The 24,005-nt window shown below is 40.1% G+C and overlaps 1 protein-coding gene across 3 annotated transcripts in view; it reads left to right on the top strand.

The window, feature by feature from the left end:
* cacna2d3a (calcium channel, voltage-dependent, alpha 2/delta subunit 3a) overlaps positions 1-24,005 on the top strand; it is a 409,741-nt gene that overhangs the window by 146,447 nt on the left and 239,289 nt on the right. For all 3 annotated transcript variants that reach the window (XR_008396432.1, XM_053680196.1, XM_017468484.3), the window contains exon 5: positions 11,616-11,778. Coding sequence is in view for 2 of the 3 variants with exons in the window: in XM_053680196.1 (XP_053536171.1) it covers positions 11,616-11,778 (163 nt within the window). In the remaining variant the exon portion in view is untranslated. The remainder of the gene's footprint in view (positions 1-11,615; positions 11,779-24,005) is intronic.

A 24,005-nucleotide genomic window follows, 5' to 3' on the forward strand; every position in this document is an offset into this window, starting at 1 on the left:
ACTGCATGTAAAAAGTAATCAGATTACTTTACTTTCACGTTACTTTCAAATCCCGTCAAAGTTACAAAAATACACTACAAAATGAAACTCATAGTTCTTTCAGTAATTTTAGCGCGCAATGTATGACATGATCAGAAAAATTTGGATTTATCATAAAACATGTCTCGGGTGTTGTCACTGTTTGTAGGACTACCAGACCAATAAAATATAAAACTTTTCTAACTATGCTAGTTTGGTGTCAGTAGCCAAGGGGACGCACAACTAAGCTATCATTGTATGGGTTTAGCTGCTACAGTGTCATGCAAAGTACATTATCTTTCCTTATGCTCTGCTCATATCATGTTCACATAAATTGGAACTCATACAGAAATTTACACACCTTGTTTTCCTGCTCAGCATCAAAGGATGTTAGTGTCAGTTTCAACCCTTTAATGATTAAAAAAAAAAAATCTATATATATACATTTTTCCTCACACTAACTGTGTGAGATAGCATTTGGCAGAATTGAGAGCTGTCAGCCAATAAGACACGGGTGTTTCCACATATTTTCCTTTAAACCCTGTCTGATTGGTCTTACCTTCACTGAAAATATAAAATTGCAAAACCGCTATCTTCTTTTACTGATGTTCAGTTATGTAGTGACAAACCACTCCAAGTGGAGAATTATTCAGAGCAAAAGAAAAAATCTTTGGGGCAAAGCGTGATTTATTTTAAAAATGCATTTTACTTATTATCGTTTTCTCAACAATAAATTTGTAACGCAAGTGATGTAATTTTATTGAAATCAGTAACTAGACAAATTACATAAATTTAAAATGTAATGCATAACATTACTGCATTATTAGAAAAAGTAATTAGATTACAGTAACTCACCCAACTCTGCTGTTCAGGCAGGTACACTTAATTCTTCTCTGGTGGAGGGGAAGTTTTGTCAGTGATTGCAGTGTACATTCTGGGCAACCGGAATGTGGGGGCAGACATCCTGTCAGCCAGGGGTTGAGGCCTGGGGATTGTAGACTCCTTCCACAAGTAGTGGAGTCCATATGTGGAGGCTTGGCTGAGCGGAAGTGGATGTGTTTGCCTCCAATGAGACAACACACTGCCCACTGTGGTTTGTCCTCACTCCTCCCGCACCAAAGAAAAAAGGTTAGGGCTGGACAACATTGTACACACGTGGCTGAGGTCACCTATTCACAGGGATCTATTGTCTTATGCCAGAGGGTTGATTTATCACCCTCGGCCTGAACTGTGGAAACTGTGAGTCTGGCCCCTGAGCGGCACCAGCTCATAGATTCCGGTGTCTCTACCGTGGTTGAACGCTAAACGCTAGAGCACCATCCATGAGAAAATTGTATGCATTTAAGTGGCAAATTTTTGTATCGTGGTGTACTGCAAAATAGCTACAGTCCTGGAGTTCTTACAGTAATGTTTCTCAGCAGAGTTGGCTCCTGCTACAATTAGAGTCTACGTGGCCGCCATTTCGGCCAGCCACACCCCCTTGATGGAGCCTCTGTGGGGCAGCATCCGCTATCTTTGAGGTTTATACATGGTGTCAGGCGGCTGAGGCCCATCTGCAGACCACGCATACCTTCCTGGGACCTTTCTGTGGTCCTGGAAGGTCTGTCAGGGTAGATCAGTGTCAGAGAAGCTACTGACCCTAAAGGTAACTCATTTTAGCTGGCCCTGACATCTCTGTTGCCCCTGTATTAGTCAAGGCTTCCCTATATTCTAGACCAGATTATTTTCCTGAGTGCCTCCGTCTGCTGCCGAGCCGTGTTGCCAGCTTTCTTCCCTCCTCCATTCATTACACTGGAACAAGGAAGATTGTACCTTCTGTGTCCAGTAAGGGCTCTTTGGGCTTATGTCCACCACTCCGGCCATTGGCATAAGTTGAAGCAGTTGCTGGTCTGCTTGGCAGTGATTCTAGAGGTGATGCTGTGTCAAAGCAGTGCATCTTTATTTGGATAGCAGAAGCAAACTCTAGTGCTTATGAGGCACGCAATCTCACTACACCTCTGGGCATAAGGGCTCATTTTACTAGGGGGGTCACCTCAAGAAAGGTGTTATCTAAGGGGTACCCTTACAGGATGTGTGTGCTATGATGGAGTGGGTATAGTCGTTCCCACAGCGTGAAGCTCAAACAACGTTGAGTTCCCTTTGAAAGGAACTCAAACAATTGCAAACAAAATGTCTAGGTTATGCATGTAACCCTATTCCCTGAGAAGGGAACGAGATGTTGTGTAGCTTTGTCACACTGGGGTATGCTTGTAAGGTGCCATTTGAATATAAAATGCCACGTAACCTGACCAAGGCAGGCCTATAAATAGGCGTGATTTTACACAGACTTCAGATACTGTTTGCTTGCGAGGGTACTTCCCACAGTGTGAAGCTCACACAATGTCTCGTTCCCTTCTCAGGGAACAGTGTTACATGTGTAACCCCGACATTTTGTTTGCAATTGTTTGATATCCATGAGCGCAGAGTATTTTTGTGAATTTTTTTGGACAAAAGGTCACATCCTTCTTTGCTCATATCTATCAAGTAATATTAATGCCAATATTAGTGGAGTGAACTGTATATCAATAGTCCAACAATGTTGTTTCAAGCTTCAAGTTTTATTATCATGGCATAAAGAGTGCTGTAATCATCTATATACAATGAAATTCTAGTGCTACAGTTGCACACTCCTACAAAAATAAAGAAATTATTTATGTAATATTTTTTTTTATATCATTATATAATTGATTACACTCTTTACTAATATAAAAAACAACAAACTGTAAATGTTGAACACAGATCAAAATCAAAAGTGCAAAATCATAAATGTACTTTAAACTAGTAAAATAATAAACTGTCTAGAGCATTGTAAACATGGTATGCTGGAAGAAAGTGACACAGTGGTGGATGTTGAACATATACATTTCTGCATGACATATTGAAATATGAAAGGTTGAAGTATCTGAAATGACTGGTATGATTGGCGGTTTACACCTTGTAACATGCACCTTGTAAAATCCCTGATGATGATGTGTTACAGATATAACAACAATATATAATAGACATGTTAGCGACATGGGCTGAAATATATCAGAGCAAATTGAGATCGTATCCACCTGACACTGAAATGCTGCATGAATTTACATTCTGGGCTATAATGGAGAGAAGACTGGTGATAATCTCAAGAGTTAGAACAAATGTTGTTTTTTTCAACCCTACATGCAATATAAAATGACTTTAATTGCAAATGTACATGTATGCATCCTGGTAAAATGCTGCATGTTTGAATAATGTAAAGCCTGAACATTACTGATAAAGGTATTCTGATAATGTACTAGATTTCAGAGAGTGTAAAAGAGACTCAAGAGAAAAAAAAATGGGACACTTATATGTTGGTGACGTATAGACAGTTTATAGATGTTATAACACAAGTGATAACAGGGACTTGTGTTTTTTTGCTGATGTTCCTTGACATTAAATGTAACTATAAATTGATAAAAGTATGGCATTTTATTAACGCAAAATGTGAATTTGCTTACAAGTTGGTATGGTGTAAATGGAATAAAACACTCATATGCAGTTAAAGGAAAATAGTCATTTCTGCATCTTATTCTGCTGCATCACAGAATTGAGGACCTGATCAATTTTGCAATTTCAATTTTGGTAGAACACTGAGCATCATCAGATTACCTAGCATATTTAATAAAAAGCCTATTTATGTGAAAGATCTGAATGACTGTATGAAGACATGTTTGATTTAGAACATTTTTAGGATTAAAAGGTTCCATCTAGTACCAAAAGCTTCTTTATTTTCTGTCTCTAGGTAATCCTTAAAGGTTTTATGTGGAACCTTAAACTGATAATTTCCCTGTACATACTTGGTTTAAAGGTAGATCCTCTTTAGAAAAGTTAGACCCTTTAACCAGCCAAAGAACCCTTTAGGAATAATTATTATCTTGCCTTTCATATAAACCAAAGGCTCAATTCAGCCCAATACAAACTACAAGCAACAGGGGTTAACTGTTGGTGTGAATGTAGGCTAAATAAGCAAAAGAGTGTGGATTCATGAAAAATAGATTTAGATGAATTTATACATTAGAGCCAAGGCTATTGTGATCTGTAGCACTGAAGGTGCTACTGCAGTTCCTGTTCTTACTACCTGTTCTGTAGACTAAGCATGTTCTAACTGCAAAGTTCAAAGACAGTCCTAAAACCAATAATTTTAAAGGTGTATATGCTGTGGATAGTAAAGAATTTTATAGGTTGATCTTGGTCAACCATATTCTTCTGAATTGTTTGAAAAGCTGAGTTTTACTGTTTGTGTATGAACAACTAGCACCATTTAATATTCTGCTCATAGTTTGTTTTCCAGGTCAGGAGAATTGCTTCACATTCAACTTCTAAATGCCAGATTTTAGAAGTTGCGCAATGCCTTCAGCAGCGCCTCATCAATTGCTGTGAACAAAGAGGACATATCTATATGATTTAGTATTTATCAAGAGTCTTTTAAACTAAAGGTCAGCTGTGCAGAGGTTATGTTTTTGTGTACCTGAAAAGCTAGCAGAGTTAATCAGATTAATTTACACTGTCTGCTGAGCAGTGCTGATCTAAAAAGACATGCACTGCTGCTGTTGGATGTTTTTGACCTTTTGCTCAGAGGCTTATGTCAGACTTTCAGCTTTCCATATGGATTAGAATTACAGATAAAGATTCTTTCTCTGTCTCCCTCTTTTATCATTTCCTTCATTAATTTATTTACTCTTGCAAACAGAGATACATACTCTTGCATACATCCGGGATTGGGAAATAGAACAATTCAACTTTTTATTTACACATTATGACAGTTGAATGTTTGCATACTGTTACTGAGATTTGACAAATGAATAACACGTAATCAATGATGTTAATGGAAGTTAAAATTGAATATCATTGAAAATAATATGTGATTAGTTGGTTAGAAGAAAATTAGCCAGGTTGATTTGAACCTGACAAAAGTATTTAAATTAATTTCATATATTTGAATTACAGTCAGGTCCATTAGTATTTGGACAGTGACACAATTTTTGCGATTTTGCCCCTGTACACCACCACAATGGATTTGAAATGAAACAATCATGATGTGATGGAAGTGTAGACTTACAGCTTTAATTCAAGTGGTTTAACAAAAGAATTGCATTAACCATTTAGGAATTGCAGCCATTTTTTTACATAGTCCCACCATTTTCACAGGCTCAAAAGTAATTGGACAATCAAAAAAATTATACATATTAGGATTATTTTTAATACTTGGATGCAAATCCTTTGCAGTCAATGACTGCCTGAAGTCTGGAACCCATGAACATCATCAAATGCTGAGTTTCCTCCCTTGAGATGCTAGGCCCGGCTTTTACTGCAGCTGCCTTCAGTTGCTGCTCGTTTGTGGGTCTGTCTGCATTGAGTTTTGTCTTCAGTAGGTGAAAAGCATGTTCAATTGGGTTGAGGTCATCGTACATTTAAGAAAACTTAATTTCTTTGCCATTAAAAAGAAGCTCTTGGGTTGCTTTAGCGGTATGTTGTAGGTCATTATCCATCTGTACTGTGAAGCACCTTCCTAACATTTGTGCAGCATTTGACTGAATTTGAGCAGAAAGTATAGCTCTATACACTTCAGAATTCATCCTGCTACTTTTATTAGCAGTCACATCATCAATAAACACCAGTGACCCAGTTCCATTGGCAGCCATTAGGGATACACCAAAATGAAAATTCTTGGCCGAAGCCGAAACCGAATATAATGAAAAACTTGGCCGAAGGCCGAATACCGAACAAGTTTTTTTTGTGTTTTTCGTGTTTTTTTTTTCACCATTGCATAAATTAAATAGTCAAAATGTGCTTTTTACTATTTTATCTTACTTTTCAAAGAAAAAAAATCTATTACAAAAACTACAATTTCAAAATATTTATTTAACACTGAACATTTTTTTTTCATTCCAGCAGGCATAAGCTACCAACAAGGCACAATATAACTTTAAATAAATAAATTAGTAAAATAAAAATATTTTTATGTGGTCATCTTTGAGCCCCCATTGAATAGCCTATGTTAGGCCTATAACTGACTGCTGAAAGAATGTAACACTCTGTAGCCTACAACTAAAAAGTGCATTAAAAAGTGCTTTGACAAGAGTGCAAAAAATGGTTATATTCGGTTATATACCGCTCGGATTTGTCTGCCTGCCCTTAAATAAATACGTCTTTACCTGCTTCCGTACTCTACTCCCTTGCGTCTTGCGACGTGACAGAAACATGCTCCGGAACAGAAACAAAAGAAATGCACGTGTCCACAGCTCGCTCCCCCTCATCGAGGTCGTGACATTCACGCGTCTCACTCTGGTTGCTAGGCTATTTGGTAATGTCATCAAACAAGTCATTGTTCGGTCAAATTTATTCAGCCTTTTCACTTATTCGGCCGAACACCAAAAATGCTTTTTTTGCTATTTTCGGCCGAATAATTTAGGTTGCCGAACATTCGGTGCATCCCTAGCAGCCATACATGCCCATGCCATAACACTTCCTCCACATGATGACGTGGTATGCTTTGGGTCATGAGCCCTTCCTTTCCTTCTCCATACTCTTATCTTTCCATCATGATTTATGACTTTAAAAAAATTTGATTGAATATGATTTTAAAAAATCTGAACCCTAAATACAAATCTGAAAAATTCTAATTTCAAAAGTTCAGATTTTATGTCAGTTATGCCAATTATAATGTGAAGGATCCAGGATTTCCAGAGAAAAGTAGATACTCAAACAATCTTTTAATGTTCTACGCAAATAGCAAGTTTTCTACAACATGCCCAGCATAACTATTTAACATTCTTGCTACTTTGTCTATGTAATCTTGCTGGAAATTGTGAGCTGCTAAAAACCAAAAACCTACAACATAAAACTTACTACAACATAAAAAACTGTAGATGCACTCATTATGGTTCATATCTTCTGTTTTGACTCCACTTCTCTTTACTTCATGGATGCAAGCATGACTGATGACTGTGAATGGCTTAATGATGAATACTACCAATTTGAACGTGTCTGTTTTTACCCTGGGATTTCCCAGATGCTTCACCTTTGGCATAATATACAGATTTGATATTTGAACCATTCAGATTTATATTTAGGGTTCTGATTATTTTTATTTATTTCAAAACCATAAACTGTAATTCATTATGGTTGTATTTATAAGTTAGAATATATAAATATTTTTAAACATTGACAAAAATGTACATTTATTTAGTGACATGTCACAGAAAAATACATTATTTTATAACATGTATATAATTCAAATATACAAAATTTATATTCAAATACTTCTGTCAGTTTCCAACTGCCAGAATTGTCAAGATAACTGATGACTATTAAAATCATGAGGCCCCACAATATCACAGGTGTCAGAAAGGTGCTCAGGGATTGAATAATTTATACCCAGACACTCATAAATATGTTAATATTTTTGAGGTACTGTTTGCTGGAGGTTGAGCAAATTAATTTGAATGGATTTTTTTTCCAATTAGAGTCCAGGTATATTAAGGGATCTATATTCATTATGAGTGAAACACCCTTTTATAGGCACAGCATGTACATGAATGTGTGATATTTCACAAGTATAACGTGAAATTCCACAACTGTATGTTATTAGCATAAAATAGACCAGTTTATTTACTTTTACACCCAGAACACCAGGCACCGCATGATATAATCACCATTGTTTCAAAGAGTGGCAGCTCAATCACATAATTCATCAGATCATAACTGTGCTGACAGAGCTGTGGATGTTTGCTAGACTGTGAATTCCAGTTATGAAGGGCTGTAGGACATAGGGCATTTGGAAAAGCTAGGTCTGGCTCAGCACTCTATTGATTTTTTGTGTACGGCACAGTAAGCATTTTAAGATGATAATAAGTCTTGATTAATCATTTGAGTCTCCATGGCATAGAAAATGAGTGAATCAGTGGGTGGTGGGAAATAGAGACAGACAGAAAGAGAGAGATCTATAAAGGGAAAGTTTAAGGGAATAGATGAGAGGGTAAATGGGTAATAGGACAGAAGGAGACAGTGAAACATTGATTTATGAAAAGAGGTGGTGAGGAAGAAAAACCTTTTAGAGCCTAGATCCATTTTTTAAGGCACATTAATTTATGTTTGACTAGAACCTTTTTACAATGTAAGTTGTGTTAAAGATTTTACATAAATTTTTGCACTTAATTACTAAATAATTTCACAATACCTAGTACTGCATGCTAATGGACTTGCATCTATTTTAGGATATAGGAAACCCATGATACCACACCCAAAATGCAGAGCAAAATGATCATTCCCTCACCTGCTCTGATCAAATAAAAATTTTATATCAAAACACTCAGCTCTCGCTGTATCATTTATATATTTTAACTGCTTTGTGACTATCATTTTAGCACAGGTGAGCACTAGAACTTAAGTCACTATATTTAGTTGCAGCTTTCTCTGTTGTAAGTCTTCTCTGTTGAGACATACTGAGACAGCACTATGTCACTTCCCAGTCATTTAACAGCTTTAACTGTTGCCTTATGCCACTTTTTTTTGCTTTATAAAAGTATAAAGCATCTGTTCATGAAATATGTGTTCATTGTTGTTTGATTGGATTTCCTGATGCTATATGTTTATAGTGCCTAGATACTTATGCACTCCACCATCTGGAAACTTGTATAACATCCCACCGCTGTTAGGGTGCCAGGAGGAAGCCTAGCTAATACTCAGAATCAATTGCCTCTTTTAGTAAAATAGTATAGGGTCACAAGTGTTATGCCCTAAAATAAGGCTGTTTAAATGGCCTTTCCTAATAATTTTTGACTATGATAAAAAAAATTACATGACACAGTATGTTCAATAAATACCACTGCCATTCAGCCATCTTTCCTTTTCTTCTTATTGCCTTGTACACATGTCAGAATAAAGGTATACCATACAGAGGTGTCTAGGTTAAAGCTTATGACTATGGTTGGAGCTACAGTTATTCTATCCACCAAAGCGTGGTGATAGTGTCCTCTCATCTCTTTTGCTATGGTGAGTGTCACCAAAGACATTCCCCTTACTGGCTGGGAAGCAGAGAAAGAGGGAACACATCGCCTAACTGGAATTGATGGCAGCCCATCTGGTCCTAAAGTTTTTATTGGTTCTAAGATGTCACCAAGTGTTAGTCCATGTGATTATACCAATTGTCAGTGCAGCTCTTTCCACCTTGCATGGAAGCTCCTCAGATTGGGCCACCTCAGTGTGTGCAGCTGATGTACCAGGGTGTTACAGTGTTGCAGCAGACACAGTGTCAAGTCATCACGTATACCTGGGAAAGTGGTGTCTTCATCATGAAGTCATGTCCCAGATTTGGGAAAAGTTTGGCAATATGTAGGTGGACCTCGTTGCTGATGCAAAGTCAATACATGACTACATGTCTGATAGATGACTACATGTCTGATACTTGATTTTTCCTTGACAGAGCCGGACAGTATGCTGGGATAGGATTCACTGGTCCATGACTGGCCTTACCATCTACAATATGGCTTTAGTCATCTACTGCTGGTACTACCTACATTGCACAGAATTCAGCAACTAGGCCACTGAGTCTTGACCATGGCCCTGAGATGGCCAGCAAGACCTCGATTTCCACTGATGCCTGTGCTAGTGGGTTGAATACCTGGCTTCCTCCCCAGGCACATCTGCTATCCCAAATAGATGGAGAGTTTTGGCATCCGCAGTATATGTCTGCAACCTGGCAGCCCAGCAAACAATATTGGAAGCAAGAGCCTCTAGTACACAGGTGTGCACCTCATTGACTGGATCTGGTGCACTGCCCGATTCCCAAAATACAAACATTTTTTATGGACTGCTGAAAAGCAGCAAGTCCCAGTCTGCACTAAATGCATATGTAGTGGCCTTTGCACTGTGTCACAAGACAGTACATGGCATCTCTTTAGATGCTCATAAACTTATTACAATCTTTTTGAAAGGGACAATGCTTTTTTATCCACTCTAATTCCCCAAGAGCCTAGTGTGGAGTCTCCCTCTTTTGCTAGAGTCACTTAACACTTCTCCTTACAAGCCTATTTAAGATTCCGAACTGAAACAGTTGTCTGCATGCATCAAAATAACTTACTATTCTGCCTCTGAAATTCATTTTCTCTCATCTTCCCTCTGTGAGCTTTATATTATGTGGAGTTTTGTGGGTGTGTAAAAGCAAATGTGCCGTAGTGTGTACGTGCTTTGCACTTCATGGATGATTGGCATTTCTGAACATATGCATGTGACTACAAAGACAATCAGTGCTAAAGAAACTTGTTAAATCTAATAGAAATTTTCAGTTTGTGCTGGCCTTTGAATAAATTTACACACAACGTACTAAAAAATTATACATGAAGCTAATTTTTTATACAGAAAATGAGTTTGCTGTTTTGTTCTATAAGAGAAGCTCAAGGTTATCTTGAAGCTCCTTCATATTGCACCTGTGTATGCTGGCCAGGCTGTGATTAAGAGATAATAATGAACACAGGTCAATTAACACAAACTAATTATACTGATCTATGAAGTGTAATTGATGGCTCTGTTAGTTAACTTTTAGGCCATGATGATGATGGGGGTGAAAGTGGAAGACTAAAAGAAGGCAGGGTTATACAGGGTGTGACATATGTATGATTCATACTGGTGAGGGTTAGCAGGTTAGACAGAGGATACTGGAATGGAGTATAACTTGGAGCTTGAAGGCTTTTAGGAATCTAATAATTTATTTGGAATTTACGTTGGTTGTAAATTTTATGCTGGTAACGTGACCAATTTAAACTCTCTAAGATACTCTTTTTTATAACCAATCATTTTATTGACCTTTTGTCAATTAATCTCCAGCTTTCTTTTTAGTAACACTTACTTTTCCAGCCTTTTGTTGCCCCATCCCAAATTTTTTTATGGTCATGAAATTCAAAATGACTTTATTGTTTCCTCAGTTTAAACATTGATATGTTGTTTATGTTCTATTGTGAATAACATATGGTTTTGTGAGATTTGCAAATCATTGCATTCTGTTTTTATTTACATTTTACATAGCGTCCCAACTTTTTTGGACGTTGTAATTACTCCTTACTGCACTTGCATCCATCTCAACCTAGTCTCTCTGACAAACTGATAATACACTAGTAAAAGTAGTTTTTGCTGCTCTAATGCTAATGATGAAATTCGAAGACGGCCTCAACCAGGGTCAACTAACCATAATAGGCAACTATAGAATACTAAGTGTAGTTATAACTTTGATCTATAGCTTGAGTGGTGCAGAAATTCTTTTTTATTTAATAACATTCTATCTTGATTTCCATTACCTTTTGTGCAGAAGGTTACATGATGTGCATTTTTTTTTAAACCCAGAAGAGTTATGCAGCTTGTACCTGATTGAAACATTTTTTGACCACTTGACTTCTCCAAGTTTTCACACCTGGCACTAACCACCATCTTTCAAATATGAGTCTGTAAATTTATTTGGAATTATTGTTGCCTCATAAAAGCAGTGATGTACATATAAGATGATTTATGGCACCTCATAGACCTTTTTTCTTGTTTTTCTGCAGTATGAGTATTTCAATGCTGTGCTCATCAATGAGGTGGATGAGGAAGGCAATAATGTGGAGCTAGGGGGGGAGTTCATCCTGCAGCCCAATGACCATTTCAACAACTTGTCTGTTAACCTCAGCCTCAGCGTTGTGCAGGTACCTACCAACATGTATAACAAAGGTACGTTCCTTGTCATTTAAAAAATGTAATAAAAAGGTGCTTTAGCATAACAAAACTTTGTAATTTGCAGGAAAAATATGCAGAACAGATATATTTACTTGTAGTATTATAACGGATTTCCCCTCGCGCTGAGTGCCGGAGCATTCAGCACTCATGAACTGCAGTAGGATAATTTGCTTCTCCAACCTACATTAGCCGTGCTAGCTCACAAATTCAAACTATTAAATTGATTAAAAGATCTATCTTACACTTAAGATAAATAAAACAGCCAAACTCACGAAGTCTGGATTCAGATGAAGTAGGTTTATTAGCAGTCAAGCAAGACAGCAAATAACCCAGCTGGCACCAGGGATGCACGTCACATGAAGATGTAACTTGCACTGAAGCTTCAGTGGCACCTAGTCTCTTTATATACACTTCAAGCATGGCACCATATCTAACATTAACCAATCATACATAGTTCCCCTTCTTGTACATCCAATCACAATCTTCCACATGTATCCCAGTTATTTAATTTCCCATTATCTCCATGAGATCTTAGGTTTACTCATTTAGCACTGCTCTAAATTTCCCTTGTCTCTTGCCTCAGTCCATCATAATTTTTGACAGTTATACTGTAGGGTCAATTATCTTTTCTAGCAGTTCCTTATCTACTTTTGAGCTATTTCTACCTCAATTGAGCAACAGACTTTTCTCTTGTCGGGGATGAGTGAGCATTCTAATTATCTGTGTGGTACAGTTGGTCCTCTTTTTAGTTGTCTATCCTGTACCACTGTCTCCTCTATCTTGCTCCTTGTCTGACCCTTGGTAGGGTCAGACTTGTGCTTGTACCCTGGGCCTTCCAAGGCATTCCCTGGGCCTCCCAAGACGGTTGATACACACAAACCCACTCTCACACTTTTCCCACTTTTCTCCAGGTTTTCTTTTCTTTTGCACCTAAGTGCATTGCAAACTTCACAATGGCCTTTATGTTAATAATAATAATGTGCCCAATACACATACTGTGAACATTTATTCTGTAAAAGCAAAGAGTAATGTTTCTTATTTATTAATATTAAATGTTAATGACCTATATTTCCTCTATTCGTGTGTGAACTTTTCAACTGCACCTGGGTACTTCCTTCTTGACATGTGTGTTTGTTTTGGTTTCTGTCCTGTCTCTGCCCCTGTTATGTAATTGGTTCCTTCCTAATGTCCCAGCTGTTCTCATTTCCCTCTTTAATTAATTTGCATATTTAAACCCCCGTGTGTCTTTGTTCTATGCAAGGTATTGTTTCTGTGTTTTGCTGCCAGTACTCTACTAAGCTGTTCTGTCCTTTTTTTTCTCGTTTCATGGTTGTTTTTATCCGGTTTTCGCTCTCATTCGTGATTCTCATTTAAGCCCTGTTTTGCCTGTTTGCCGATCGCCCACCCCTAGCCTGTTTTGTGACCATGATATTGCCCTACAATTTGGATTTGCCTGCCTGCCTCTCTTCAAAGAAAGCTGTACTGCACTTGCATCTCAGCCCTGATTACATGACAGACCTGATCCACCTTGATTACATGACAGAATACTTCGCGTAACTATGGGTGCAGCAGGAAAGCAGAGGAGACAGCAGACCAAGAAATCCATGCCACTGCTCAATTTGAACCAGCCTATGATGACTTGCCTGGACCCGTATGATAGGTGTCAGGCTAAGATAACCATGCCAAGATTCAACTCGTCAAGTTTCTTCAGTGGACTGCCATGGATCTCCCGGAACCTTATGAAGGATTTTCTGGGTGCCCAGAGTATTTTTGGTTGACTGTAAGTTATATTTTTCGAGACTGGTGAATCCTATGCCCTACAAGAAGCAGTGACTGGGATTCATTTTGTCCCGCTTCTTCGGCCCAGCCCACCAGTGGGCAAATTGTCTAATCATTAAAGGATCCAGTGGACTTAGCATTATAACTCTGTTTGTGGGACTATTTGTAAAGGTGTTCGGGAGTCCAGAGTACACCCCCAACCTGGAGGAACTTTTGGGGGAAAGCAGCATGACGAGCAAACCATTCACCACCTACTATGAGCAAGCTGAAAGGGCGGTATCCACAGCCCAGCTCCAGTCCCAGGCCGACAGAACGTCCTCCACAGCCCAGCTCCAGCCAGAGGCCGACATGGCAGCTTCCACAGCCCTGCTCCAACCAGAGGCCGACACGGCGGCTTCCACAGCCCAGCTCCAGCCTGAGACCAGCAAGGAGGTCTCCCCTGCAGAGCTCCAGCCGGAGGTCTACATGGCGACCTCATTACAGAGCTCCAGCCGGAGGTCTGTGTGGTCAAGTGATGTGGCATTTTGCACATTGTGTGACTATAAAGCAACGCCTGTAAACCACATCTTCAACCTTATTATCTTCAGTGAAAGACTGCATGTTGGTCATTTGTGTGAACGCTCGTAAAAAATACTTAATTTTCTTCGATTTAAAAAAAAAAAAATATATATATATATATATATATATATATATATATATATATATATATATATAAACTTTTTTGTCCCTTTAAAAAAAGAAAAGTATGAGTCAGAGAGAGTTCAGGAACTGTCACGCATTGGTTGGCAAAGCTGCATGCAATGACAATGTTGCAGGCCTACCAAGCAGACCTGCTGAGCTCGACAGCGAGGAGGGAATTGGGCCCAAGACAGTGGCGGAGCTTCGCCACACCATGGAATTGTCTCTTCAGACGAGCAAGCAAATGGTCCATCATATCGGCCGTCCGGTGGGTATCTTGGTTGTGACTGAGAGGCACCTATCTCTCAGGGATTGGGGATAACGATAAGGTCTCTCAGCTGGTCACCCATGTTCAACCTCCCGGCCTGTTCGGCAGCGTGGTTAATGTCATTGCCAACAGGTTTCATGAGACGAAACAGCAAATGGTTGCGGTCAGATAGTTCCTTCCCCGTCGTGTTGAGTTCACCAGCATTAATGTGAGGGAGGCACAGAAGGCATGGTGGCCCGCCACTCTGGCTCCCTTGAGACTCCAGGGCATGCGTGTACTAAACTACCTGGACAACTGGTTAATTCTAGCGTGATCCAGAGAGCTGGAGGTTCAACATCGAGATGTTGTTCTTGACCCACATGAGGAGCTTGGGGCTCAGACCCAGTAGCCTCAGGCCCAGTAGCACCTTATTGGCCAGCTCGAATATGGTTCTCAGCGATAATATCCCTGCTAGACAGCATTCCTTGGGAGATTCCCATTTACAGGGATCTAAAGTGCCTACTGTATGTCTGCTGCCCAGCCAGTAGTGTTGCAGGCTTTCTGACCTCCAATGTTCCTCACACCAGAACAAGAGAAATTGCACCTACTGTGGCCAGTATTTCTCTGTATTTACGTACACACTCCGGCCAGTGGGGTAAGTCGGAGCAGCTGCTGGTCTGCTTTGGCCGCACCAGTACAGGTGATGCTGTGTTGAAGCACAGCATCACTTGCATCATTAGATCTCCTAATTGCTTGAGAGATGCCAAGGCCAGCAGAAGAGCTACCTTTAGCATGAGAAGCTTCTCTGAGGCTGACTCTAAGGGCTTAAATGGGGCACCTGACAGACCGCCTGACACTTGTGGAGCCTCAAATGGAGCCTCAAATCCCTGGGCCTTAGCCCCTGCCTCAACAGGATGTCTGCCCCCACATTCCAGTTGCCCAGAATGTATATTGCACTCACTGACAAAAACTTTCCCTCTGCCCAGAGAAGAGTTAGTTGCGCCTGCCTGAACAGGGGGCATAAACATAATCCTCTCTGGTGGTAGATATGAGACCACCGCTGTGTTGTATGTCACAACTAACACATGGTGACCTCTCAAACGAGGAAGAAAGAATTTCAGTGCTAGAAATACTGCCCGCATTTCTAGGTGATTTATATGCCACTCCAGATGAGGGCCACTCCAGAGACTGTGAGCTGGACAGCCGTTTAAGACCGTGCCCCAGCCCGTGAGGGAGGTGTCTGTCATTACCGTCTTGCTATAAGGAGATGCCCCTAGAGTGTGATGACCCGAGGCTAGAAACCGGGGACACCTACAAATTCTCAGAGCACATAGTCATCGCCACATGACATTGATTACTCTCTGAGTTTTTGTCCTCTGACAAAACCTGACTTTTCAGCTACCACTTAAATGGTCTCCTGTTCAATAGGCCCAATGGCATGACGTTGGCTACTGCTGCCATAAGAGACTGAAGGGGATGCCCAGATCCAGCTTTATCTTGCTCAATGTTGATAAGATTGACCCTATGCATGTTGGGGTTAGAAATGCCCTCATCATATTAGAATCCTTATAACCTCTAGAAAAGTTGTCCTCTGCACTGGAGAAAGCATACTTTTCTTGAGGTTCAACCTGAGCCCCAAGCTCTTCATGTGGGCAAGAACAACATCTCGATGTTGAATCACCAATTCCCTGGATCGTGCTAGAATGAATCAGTCATACAGGTAGTTTAGTACATGGCTGCCCTGGAGTCGCAGTGGAGCCAGAGCATTGTGAAGGTGTGAGGGGATAAAGCTAGCCCGAAGGGAAGAACCTGATATTGGTATGCATTGCCTCCAAACGCAAACCTCAGGAACTTCCTGTGACTGAGCAATATTTGTGTGGAAATATGCATCTTTTAGATCTATCATCACAAACCAGTCCTTAAACTGAATCTCTGGAGCGATAAATTTGAGCATTAGCATCTTGAACCTGTATGTTGGTATCAGAGTACAGTTCAAATGACGCAGATCTAAAATTGGCCACTTACTCCCATCTTTTTTGCAGAGCAGGAAATAACAGTTGTAAAAACGTCCCTCCCTCAGTAAATGGGGTACATGTTCTATGGCCCCTTTGCCCAAGAGGGATCTTACTTCCTGCGCTACCGTCTGGCTCTGCTCTGTGCTGACTACTGTGGTGAGCACACCTCTGAACCGGGGGGTCGAGCTCTGAACTGGACCCGGTAACCCTTTTCTACGGTAGAGAGGGCCCATGGAGACACATTGTCCATGTCGCCAGATGGTCTTTTAGTGATGTTAACTTTTCCACATTCTATTGGAGGGAAAGCATCAGATTTTCGTTGCCCTGTGAATGCTTGCTGACCAGAGAACACTGAAAAGATGGGACAGCCTTGGCTAGGGGAGGCCCTACAGTAGTAGGGCTAACAGTAGTAGTAGGGCTAACTGCCCTAACAACCTCGTGTCTCCTGATACGTCCTTTGCCTTTGCAGGCCTTTGTCTGCTCAGCCTGTATGATCATTCTCATATCAGGCCTATTAGCAGGCTGCGACTGTGGCAACCCTCTCCCCTGGCACTCCAGGAGAGGCGGGCCACACTCGCCTTCTGTGCCACCCTCGCACTAGCGTTGTGAACTCGACACAATGGGGAAGGAACTGTCTGAACTGAACTGAACGCTAACATATGTTGAGTTCACTCAGCAGGTCTGCAACATGGCCATTGTATGCAATGACCCACAAGCAAGAACCACTACTGCATAGGTCTTGCCCACCAATGCTAAGGTGGCCTTACAGCTCTTTATATGGTTGAGAGCTGCTGTCCATTTTTGGCACTTCCTTCTGGCTCCTAGGAGTCATTCTCTCTAACTCATACTTTTCTCTGTACAGAAAAGTAAAGATCTTTCTTATTTAAAAACAAAAAAAAAAGATAAAGAGGAAATGAAGATTATTTTTGCGAGTGTTACACAAACAACCGACATACAGTCTTTCTGAAGATAATAAGGCTGATGGCGCGGTTCACAGGTACCGTTTTTATATCTTATTTGCTTATGTGCTTATTTGCCATGTCACTTGATCATGGCTGCATGGAGCTCACGCATCACTGAGTGCCCTTTGAAAGGGAATTCGATCCTATTTGAAGTTCCAGTAGTGTCTGGCAAACTGAAGACAGAGTTTTTTGTAAGAGGGATGTAATTATTGATAGAGACTTCAAAGCACTTCTGTAAGTCGCTCTGGATAAGGGTGTCTGCCAAATGCCATATATATATATATATATATATATATATATATATATATATATATATATATATATATATATATATATATGGAAATGGTGATGTTGGTGATTTCGGATTGTAGTTTTGGAAACTTTCTATCCCCAAGACACAACTAACTTCTGCAGTTCTCCAGCTGTGATCCTTGAAGATTTTTTGGTCACTCAAACCATCCCCTTCACAGTGCATTGGGACAATATAGACACACGTCCTTTTCCAGGTTGATTCATAACATTTCCAGTAGACTGGAACTTCTTAATTATTGAGGAACTAAGGGAATTTGGCCTATGCATTACCTCATATTTATACCATTGTGAAACAGGAAGGTTGGCTGAATAATTTGTTGTTCATAGTCACCCAGTTGTATAAAAAAAACATCGATGGGAATATACTTAAAATATATATGTATTTAGGGCTGCAACTAACGATTATTTTCATAATTGTGTAATTGGTTAATTATTTATTTATTAATTTTTGATTAATCGGATGGGGGGGGGGGGGCTTTCAGTACCATTTTTATTGTTTATTTGAAATAAAATCCACAAACTAAGTGTTACAAATATAAACTTCAGACTAAAACTTAAAACTTTACACTTTACACAACTGTTTGTCCAAAACAGAAAAGAACCAAATACACTCATACACACACATAGACACACACCAGAATATACTCACAGTATTCACAGCGCTTCACTTTTTCCACATTTTGTTATGTTACAGCCTTATTCCAAAATGGATTAAATTCATTATTTTCCTCAAAATTCTAAAAACAATACCCCATAATGACATTGTGAAAGAAGTTTGTTTGAAATCTTTGCAAATTTATTAAAAATAAAAAACAAAAAAAGCACATGTACATAAGTATTCACAGCCTTTGCTCAATACTTTGTTGAAGCACCTTTGGCACCAATTACAGCCCCAAGTCTTTTTGAGTATGATGCTACAAGCTTGGCACACCTATTTTTAGGCAGTTTCTCCCATTCTTCTTTGCAGGACCTCTCAAGCTCCATCAGGTTGGATGGGGAGTGTCGGTGCACAGCCATTTTCAGATCTCTCCAGAGATGAGTTCAAGTCTGGGCTCTGGCTGGGCCACTCAAGGACATTCACAGATTTGTCCTGTAGCCACTCCTTTGTTATCTTGGCTGTGTGCTTAGGGTCGTTGTCCTTTTGGAAGATGAACCTTTGCCCCAGTCTGAGGTCCAGAGCACTCTGAAGCAAGTTTTCATCAAGGATGTCTCTGTACATTGCTGAATTCATCTTTCCCTTAATCCTGACTAGTCTCCCAGTTCCTGCCACTGAAAAACATAGCCACAGCATGATGCTGCCACCACCATGCTTCACTGTAGGGATGGTATTAGCCAGGTGATGAGTGGTGCCTGGTTTCCTCCAGACATGACACTTGCCATTCAGGCCATCAGACCAGAGAATTTTGTTTCTCATGGTCTGAGAGTGCTTCAGGTGCCTTTTGGCAAACTCCAGGCAGGCTGTCATGTGCCTTTTACTGAGGAGTGGCTTCTGTCTGGCCACTCTACCATACAGGCCTGATTGGTGGAGTGCTGCAGAGATGGTTGTTCTTCTGGAAGGTTCTAGTCTCTCCACAGAGACATGCTGGAGCTCTGTCAGAGTGACCATCGGGTTTTTGGTCACCTCCCTGACTAAGGCCCTTCTCCCCTGATTGCTCAGTTTGGCCACGTGGCCAGCTCTAGGAAGAGTCCTGGTGGTTCCAAACTTCTTGCATTTACGGATGATGGAGGCCACTGTGCTCATTGGGACCTTTAATGCTGCAGAAATGTTTCTGTACCCTTCCTCAGATCTGTGCCTCGATACAATCCTGTCTCAGATGTCTACAGACAATTCCTTGGACTTCATGGCTTGGTTTGTGCTCTAACATGCATTGTTAACTGTGGGATCTAATATAGACAGGTGTGTGCTTTTCCAAATCATGTCCAATCAACTGAATTTACCACAGGTGGACTCTGATCAAGTTGTAGAAACATCTCAAGGATGATGAAGGAAAATAATGAATTTAATCCAGTTTGGAATAAGGCTGTAACACAACAAAATGTGGAAAAAGTGAAGCGCTGTGAATGCTTTCTGGATGCACTGTATATTATTAATTTAGGACTGTAGTTTAATTCAGTGCTTTTTGTGCATCCATAAAAAGTAATGCATAAATACTAGATATATACAGTGAGGGAAAAAAGTATTTGATCCCCTGCTGATTTTGTACGTTTGCCCACTGACAAAGAAATGATCAGTCTATAATTTTAATGGTAGTTGTATTTGAACAGTGAGAGACAGAATAACAAAAAAAAAATCCAGAAAAACGCATGTCAAAAATGTTATAAATTAATTTGCATTTTAATGAGGGAAATAAGTATTTGACCCCCTCTCAATCAGAAAGATTTCTGGCTCCCAGGTGTCTTTTATACAGGTAACGAGCTGAGATTAGGAGCACACTCTTAAAGGGAGTGCTCCTAATATCAGTTTGTTACCTGTATAAAAGACACCTGTCCACAGAAGCAATCAATCAATCAGATTCCAAACTCTCCACCATGGCCAAGACCAAAGAGCTCTCCAAGGATGTCAGGGACAAGATTGTAGACCTACACAAGTCTGGAATGGGCTACAAGACCATTGCCAAGCAGCTTGGTGAGAAGGGGACAACAGTTGGTGCGATTATTCGCAAATGGAAGAAACACAAAAGAACTGTCAATCTCCCTCGGCCTGGGGCTCCATGCAAGATCTCACCTCGTGGAGTTGCAGTGATCATGAGAACAGTGAGGAATCAGCCCAGAACTACACGGGAGGATCTTGTCAATGATCTCAAGGCAGCTGGGACCATAGTCACCAAGAAAACAATTGGTAACACACTACGCCGTGAAGGACTGAAATCATGCAGCGCGCGCAAGGTCCGCTGCTCAAGAAAGCACATACACATGCCCGTCTGAAGTTTGCCACTGAACATCTGAATGATTCAGAGGACAACTGGGTGAAAGTGTTGTGGTCAGATGAGACCAAAATGGAGCTCTTTGGCATCATCTCAACTCGCCGTGTTTGGAGGAGGAGGAATGCTGCCTATGACCCCTGGAACACCATCCCCACCGTCAAACATGGAGGTGGAAACATTATGCTTTGGGGGTGTTTTTCTGCTAAGGGGACAGGACAACTTCACCGCATCAAAGGGACAATGGACGGGGCCATGTACCGTCAAATCTTGGGTGAAAACCTCCTTCCCTCAGACAGGGCATTGAAAATGGGTCGTGGATGGGTATTCCAGCATGACAATGACCCAAAACACACGGCCAAGGCAACAAAGGAGTGGCTCAAGAAGAAGCACATTAAGGTCCTGGAGTGGCCTAGCCAGTCTCCAGACCTAAATCCCATAGAAAATCTGTGGAGAGAGCTGAAGGTTCGAGTTGCCAAACGTCAGCCTCGAAACCTTAATGATGTTGCTCCTCGGCTCCTCTGGGAACCAGCTACTTTATGGACAATGTCTGCCTTGGGACCTGGGGGACTGTTTGGACATTTTGCCAGGACTGCCTGGGGAGTGTTCTTTTTTTGGGGGGATTTTGTTTACTTTTGACACGTGTGTTTTATTTTGGTTTCTGTCCTGTCTCCACCCTTGCTATGTAATTGGTTCCTTCCTAATGTCTCACCTGTTCTCATTTCCACTTTTGATTATGTAAATTATTTAAACCCCTCGTGTGTCTTTGTTCCGCGTGAAGTATTGTGTGTCTGTGTTGAACCACCAGAACCATACCAAATCTTTGATCCTTGTTCCTTGATTCCTGGTTTTTGATACTGTTTAGTCCTCGTTATTGATTCTTGTTTTGCCTAATTTATCCTGTCTGCCATTTGCCTGACCTTTTGCCTGTTTTGGACCATGTTTGTGCTTTATGTTTTTAGATTTGTATGCCTCTCTCTTGATAAATATAAGCTCCAACTGCATTTGTCTCCTACACCATTACATAACAAAGGGTGCCAATAATAGTGGAGGGCACTATATATATATATACATACACACACACACACACACACACATATATATATATATATATACATACATATATATATATATATATATATATATATATATATATATATATATATATATATATATATATATATATATATATATATATATAATTTTCTGAACACAAGAGATTGGGCATGAGGAAAATCTGACCTTTTTCTTACAAAGCAAATCAATATCAAAAAATTGCTTCATTTAAGTGCAAAATCTTGAATATAAAATATTCAAGATTTTGAACATTTACTTTATTTTTCTTTTCTTTTTTGATCATAGAATTTTTATTGGAAATTTGCATTTTACACATTATAACACCACAACCAACAACCCCAACAAAACAACCACAGCCAAAACCAAAAGAAAGGGGGAAACAAAAAACTATAACAAACAAACTTTCATAGAAAAAACAAAGAAAAAAGGGTAAGATGATTAGTGTTTACCGACTACCTCTCCTCAAAGATTTTTTCAAGTTTTAAAAAGAACATTAAGTCTTTAAGCCAGACTGATATAGAAGGGGGTTGTGGAGAGGTCCAAGACAACAATATTCTGCGCCTAGCAAGTAACCATGCAAGGGCCACAACACTAGCTTGTTTATGGTTCAGAGGCTGACACTGAGATGAAACACCAAAGATGGCAATTAAAGGACAGACATCCAATTTGATTTTAAGAACGTCAGACATAGTTTCAAAGAAAGAGTTCCAAAAGTTCTGCAGTTTGGGACAGAGTGCAAACATATGACTCAGGTTACAGGGTGAAAGTTTGCATTTTTCACACATGTCAGGAACATTGAGATATATTTTAGACAATTTACTCCTAGAGAGGTGAGCTCTGTGGATCAATTTAAATTGTATGAAACTAAGTCTAGCACAGGACGTGGTGGTACATATATTATCTAACGCTCTGCCCCAGTAATCATCCTCAAGCTCCAGGCCCAATTCCTCTTCCCAAGCACTAATGGTTTTGATATTGTAAAAATCGTCCTGTGACCAGATCGTTGCATATATCCGTAAGATAATGCCAACCTTATGAGGATTCAGCTTGAACACCTCTTCCCATGCAGACTTTGTAGGTAAGGAGGGAAAACCAGCGAATAGCGAGGAGACACAATGCCTAATTTGAAAGAAACGGAATAGGTGAGACGGAGGCAGACTGAATGACGGGGACAACTCAGAAAAGTTTGCAAACACATTATTAATGAAGAGATCCTCAAAGCATTTCAGACCCTTCTTTTCCCACAAAGAAAATGTGGAATCTGTAAAGGAGGGGGGAAAGAGGTGGTTATTACATATTGGTGCCATGGTTAAGGCCAAGATAGATTTAAAATGACGGCGAAACTGATAGAAAATTTTTAGAGAGGTAGATACTATTGGATTATCCGTGTGTTGTGAAAGGGCTATAGGAAGGGAGGAGAACACCACAGCAGGGAGGGAGGTTGAAATACAAGACTTTGCTTCTAAGTGGCACCATGGAAGAGGGGGGCCTGCACCCAGAGCACCAGTTTCGGAATATCAGCCGCCGAATAATAATACATGAAATTGGCCAATGAGAGGCTACCACTTAGTCGACTCTTTTGAAGTGAAAATTTGGAAACCCTGGGAGTTTTTCCTGTCCATATGAAAGAGGAGATTAATTGGTCTATATTCTTGAAGAAAGATTTGGGTAAAAACAAAGGGATGGATTGAAAAAAGTAGAGAAATTTTGGAAGAATGTTAATTTTTACCATGTTTATTCTACCAAGAGGGGATAATGCTAGAGCTGCCCATCTTTGAAAGGCTGACTTCATGTATGAAATTACGGGTGTAAAATTCGCCGCCATTAATGCAGAATAGGAACGGGTGACATTAACTCCGAGATATTTGAATTTTGAATCCTCCAAATGAAAAGGTATTTCAGTCTGTTTTATCTCTTGGCCAGATTGGTTTATGGGTAAGCATTCACTCTTTTGTAGGTTCAGTTTATACCCTGAAAATTTCCCAAAGTCATTTTATACGCGTTTTATCTCTGGAATAGATGCAATTGGATCTGTAACATAAAGTAGTAAGTCGTCAGCATACAGGGCTAGTTTATGTTCAATTCCTTTGTGAATTATACCCTGAAATACAGGAAGAGTTCTAAGCATTATCGAGAGAGGCTCAATCGCTATGGCAAAAAGTAAGGGAGACAGAGGACATTCCTGGCGCGTACCCCGTGACAAAGTAAAATAGTCAGATTTAGCATCGTT

Source organism: Ictalurus punctatus, chromosome 5 (genome assembly GCF_001660625.3).
Source record: "Ictalurus punctatus breed USDA103 chromosome 5, Coco_2.0, whole genome shotgun sequence".
Taxonomy (NCBI): Eukaryota; Metazoa; Chordata; class Actinopteri; order Siluriformes; family Ictaluridae; genus Ictalurus; species Ictalurus punctatus.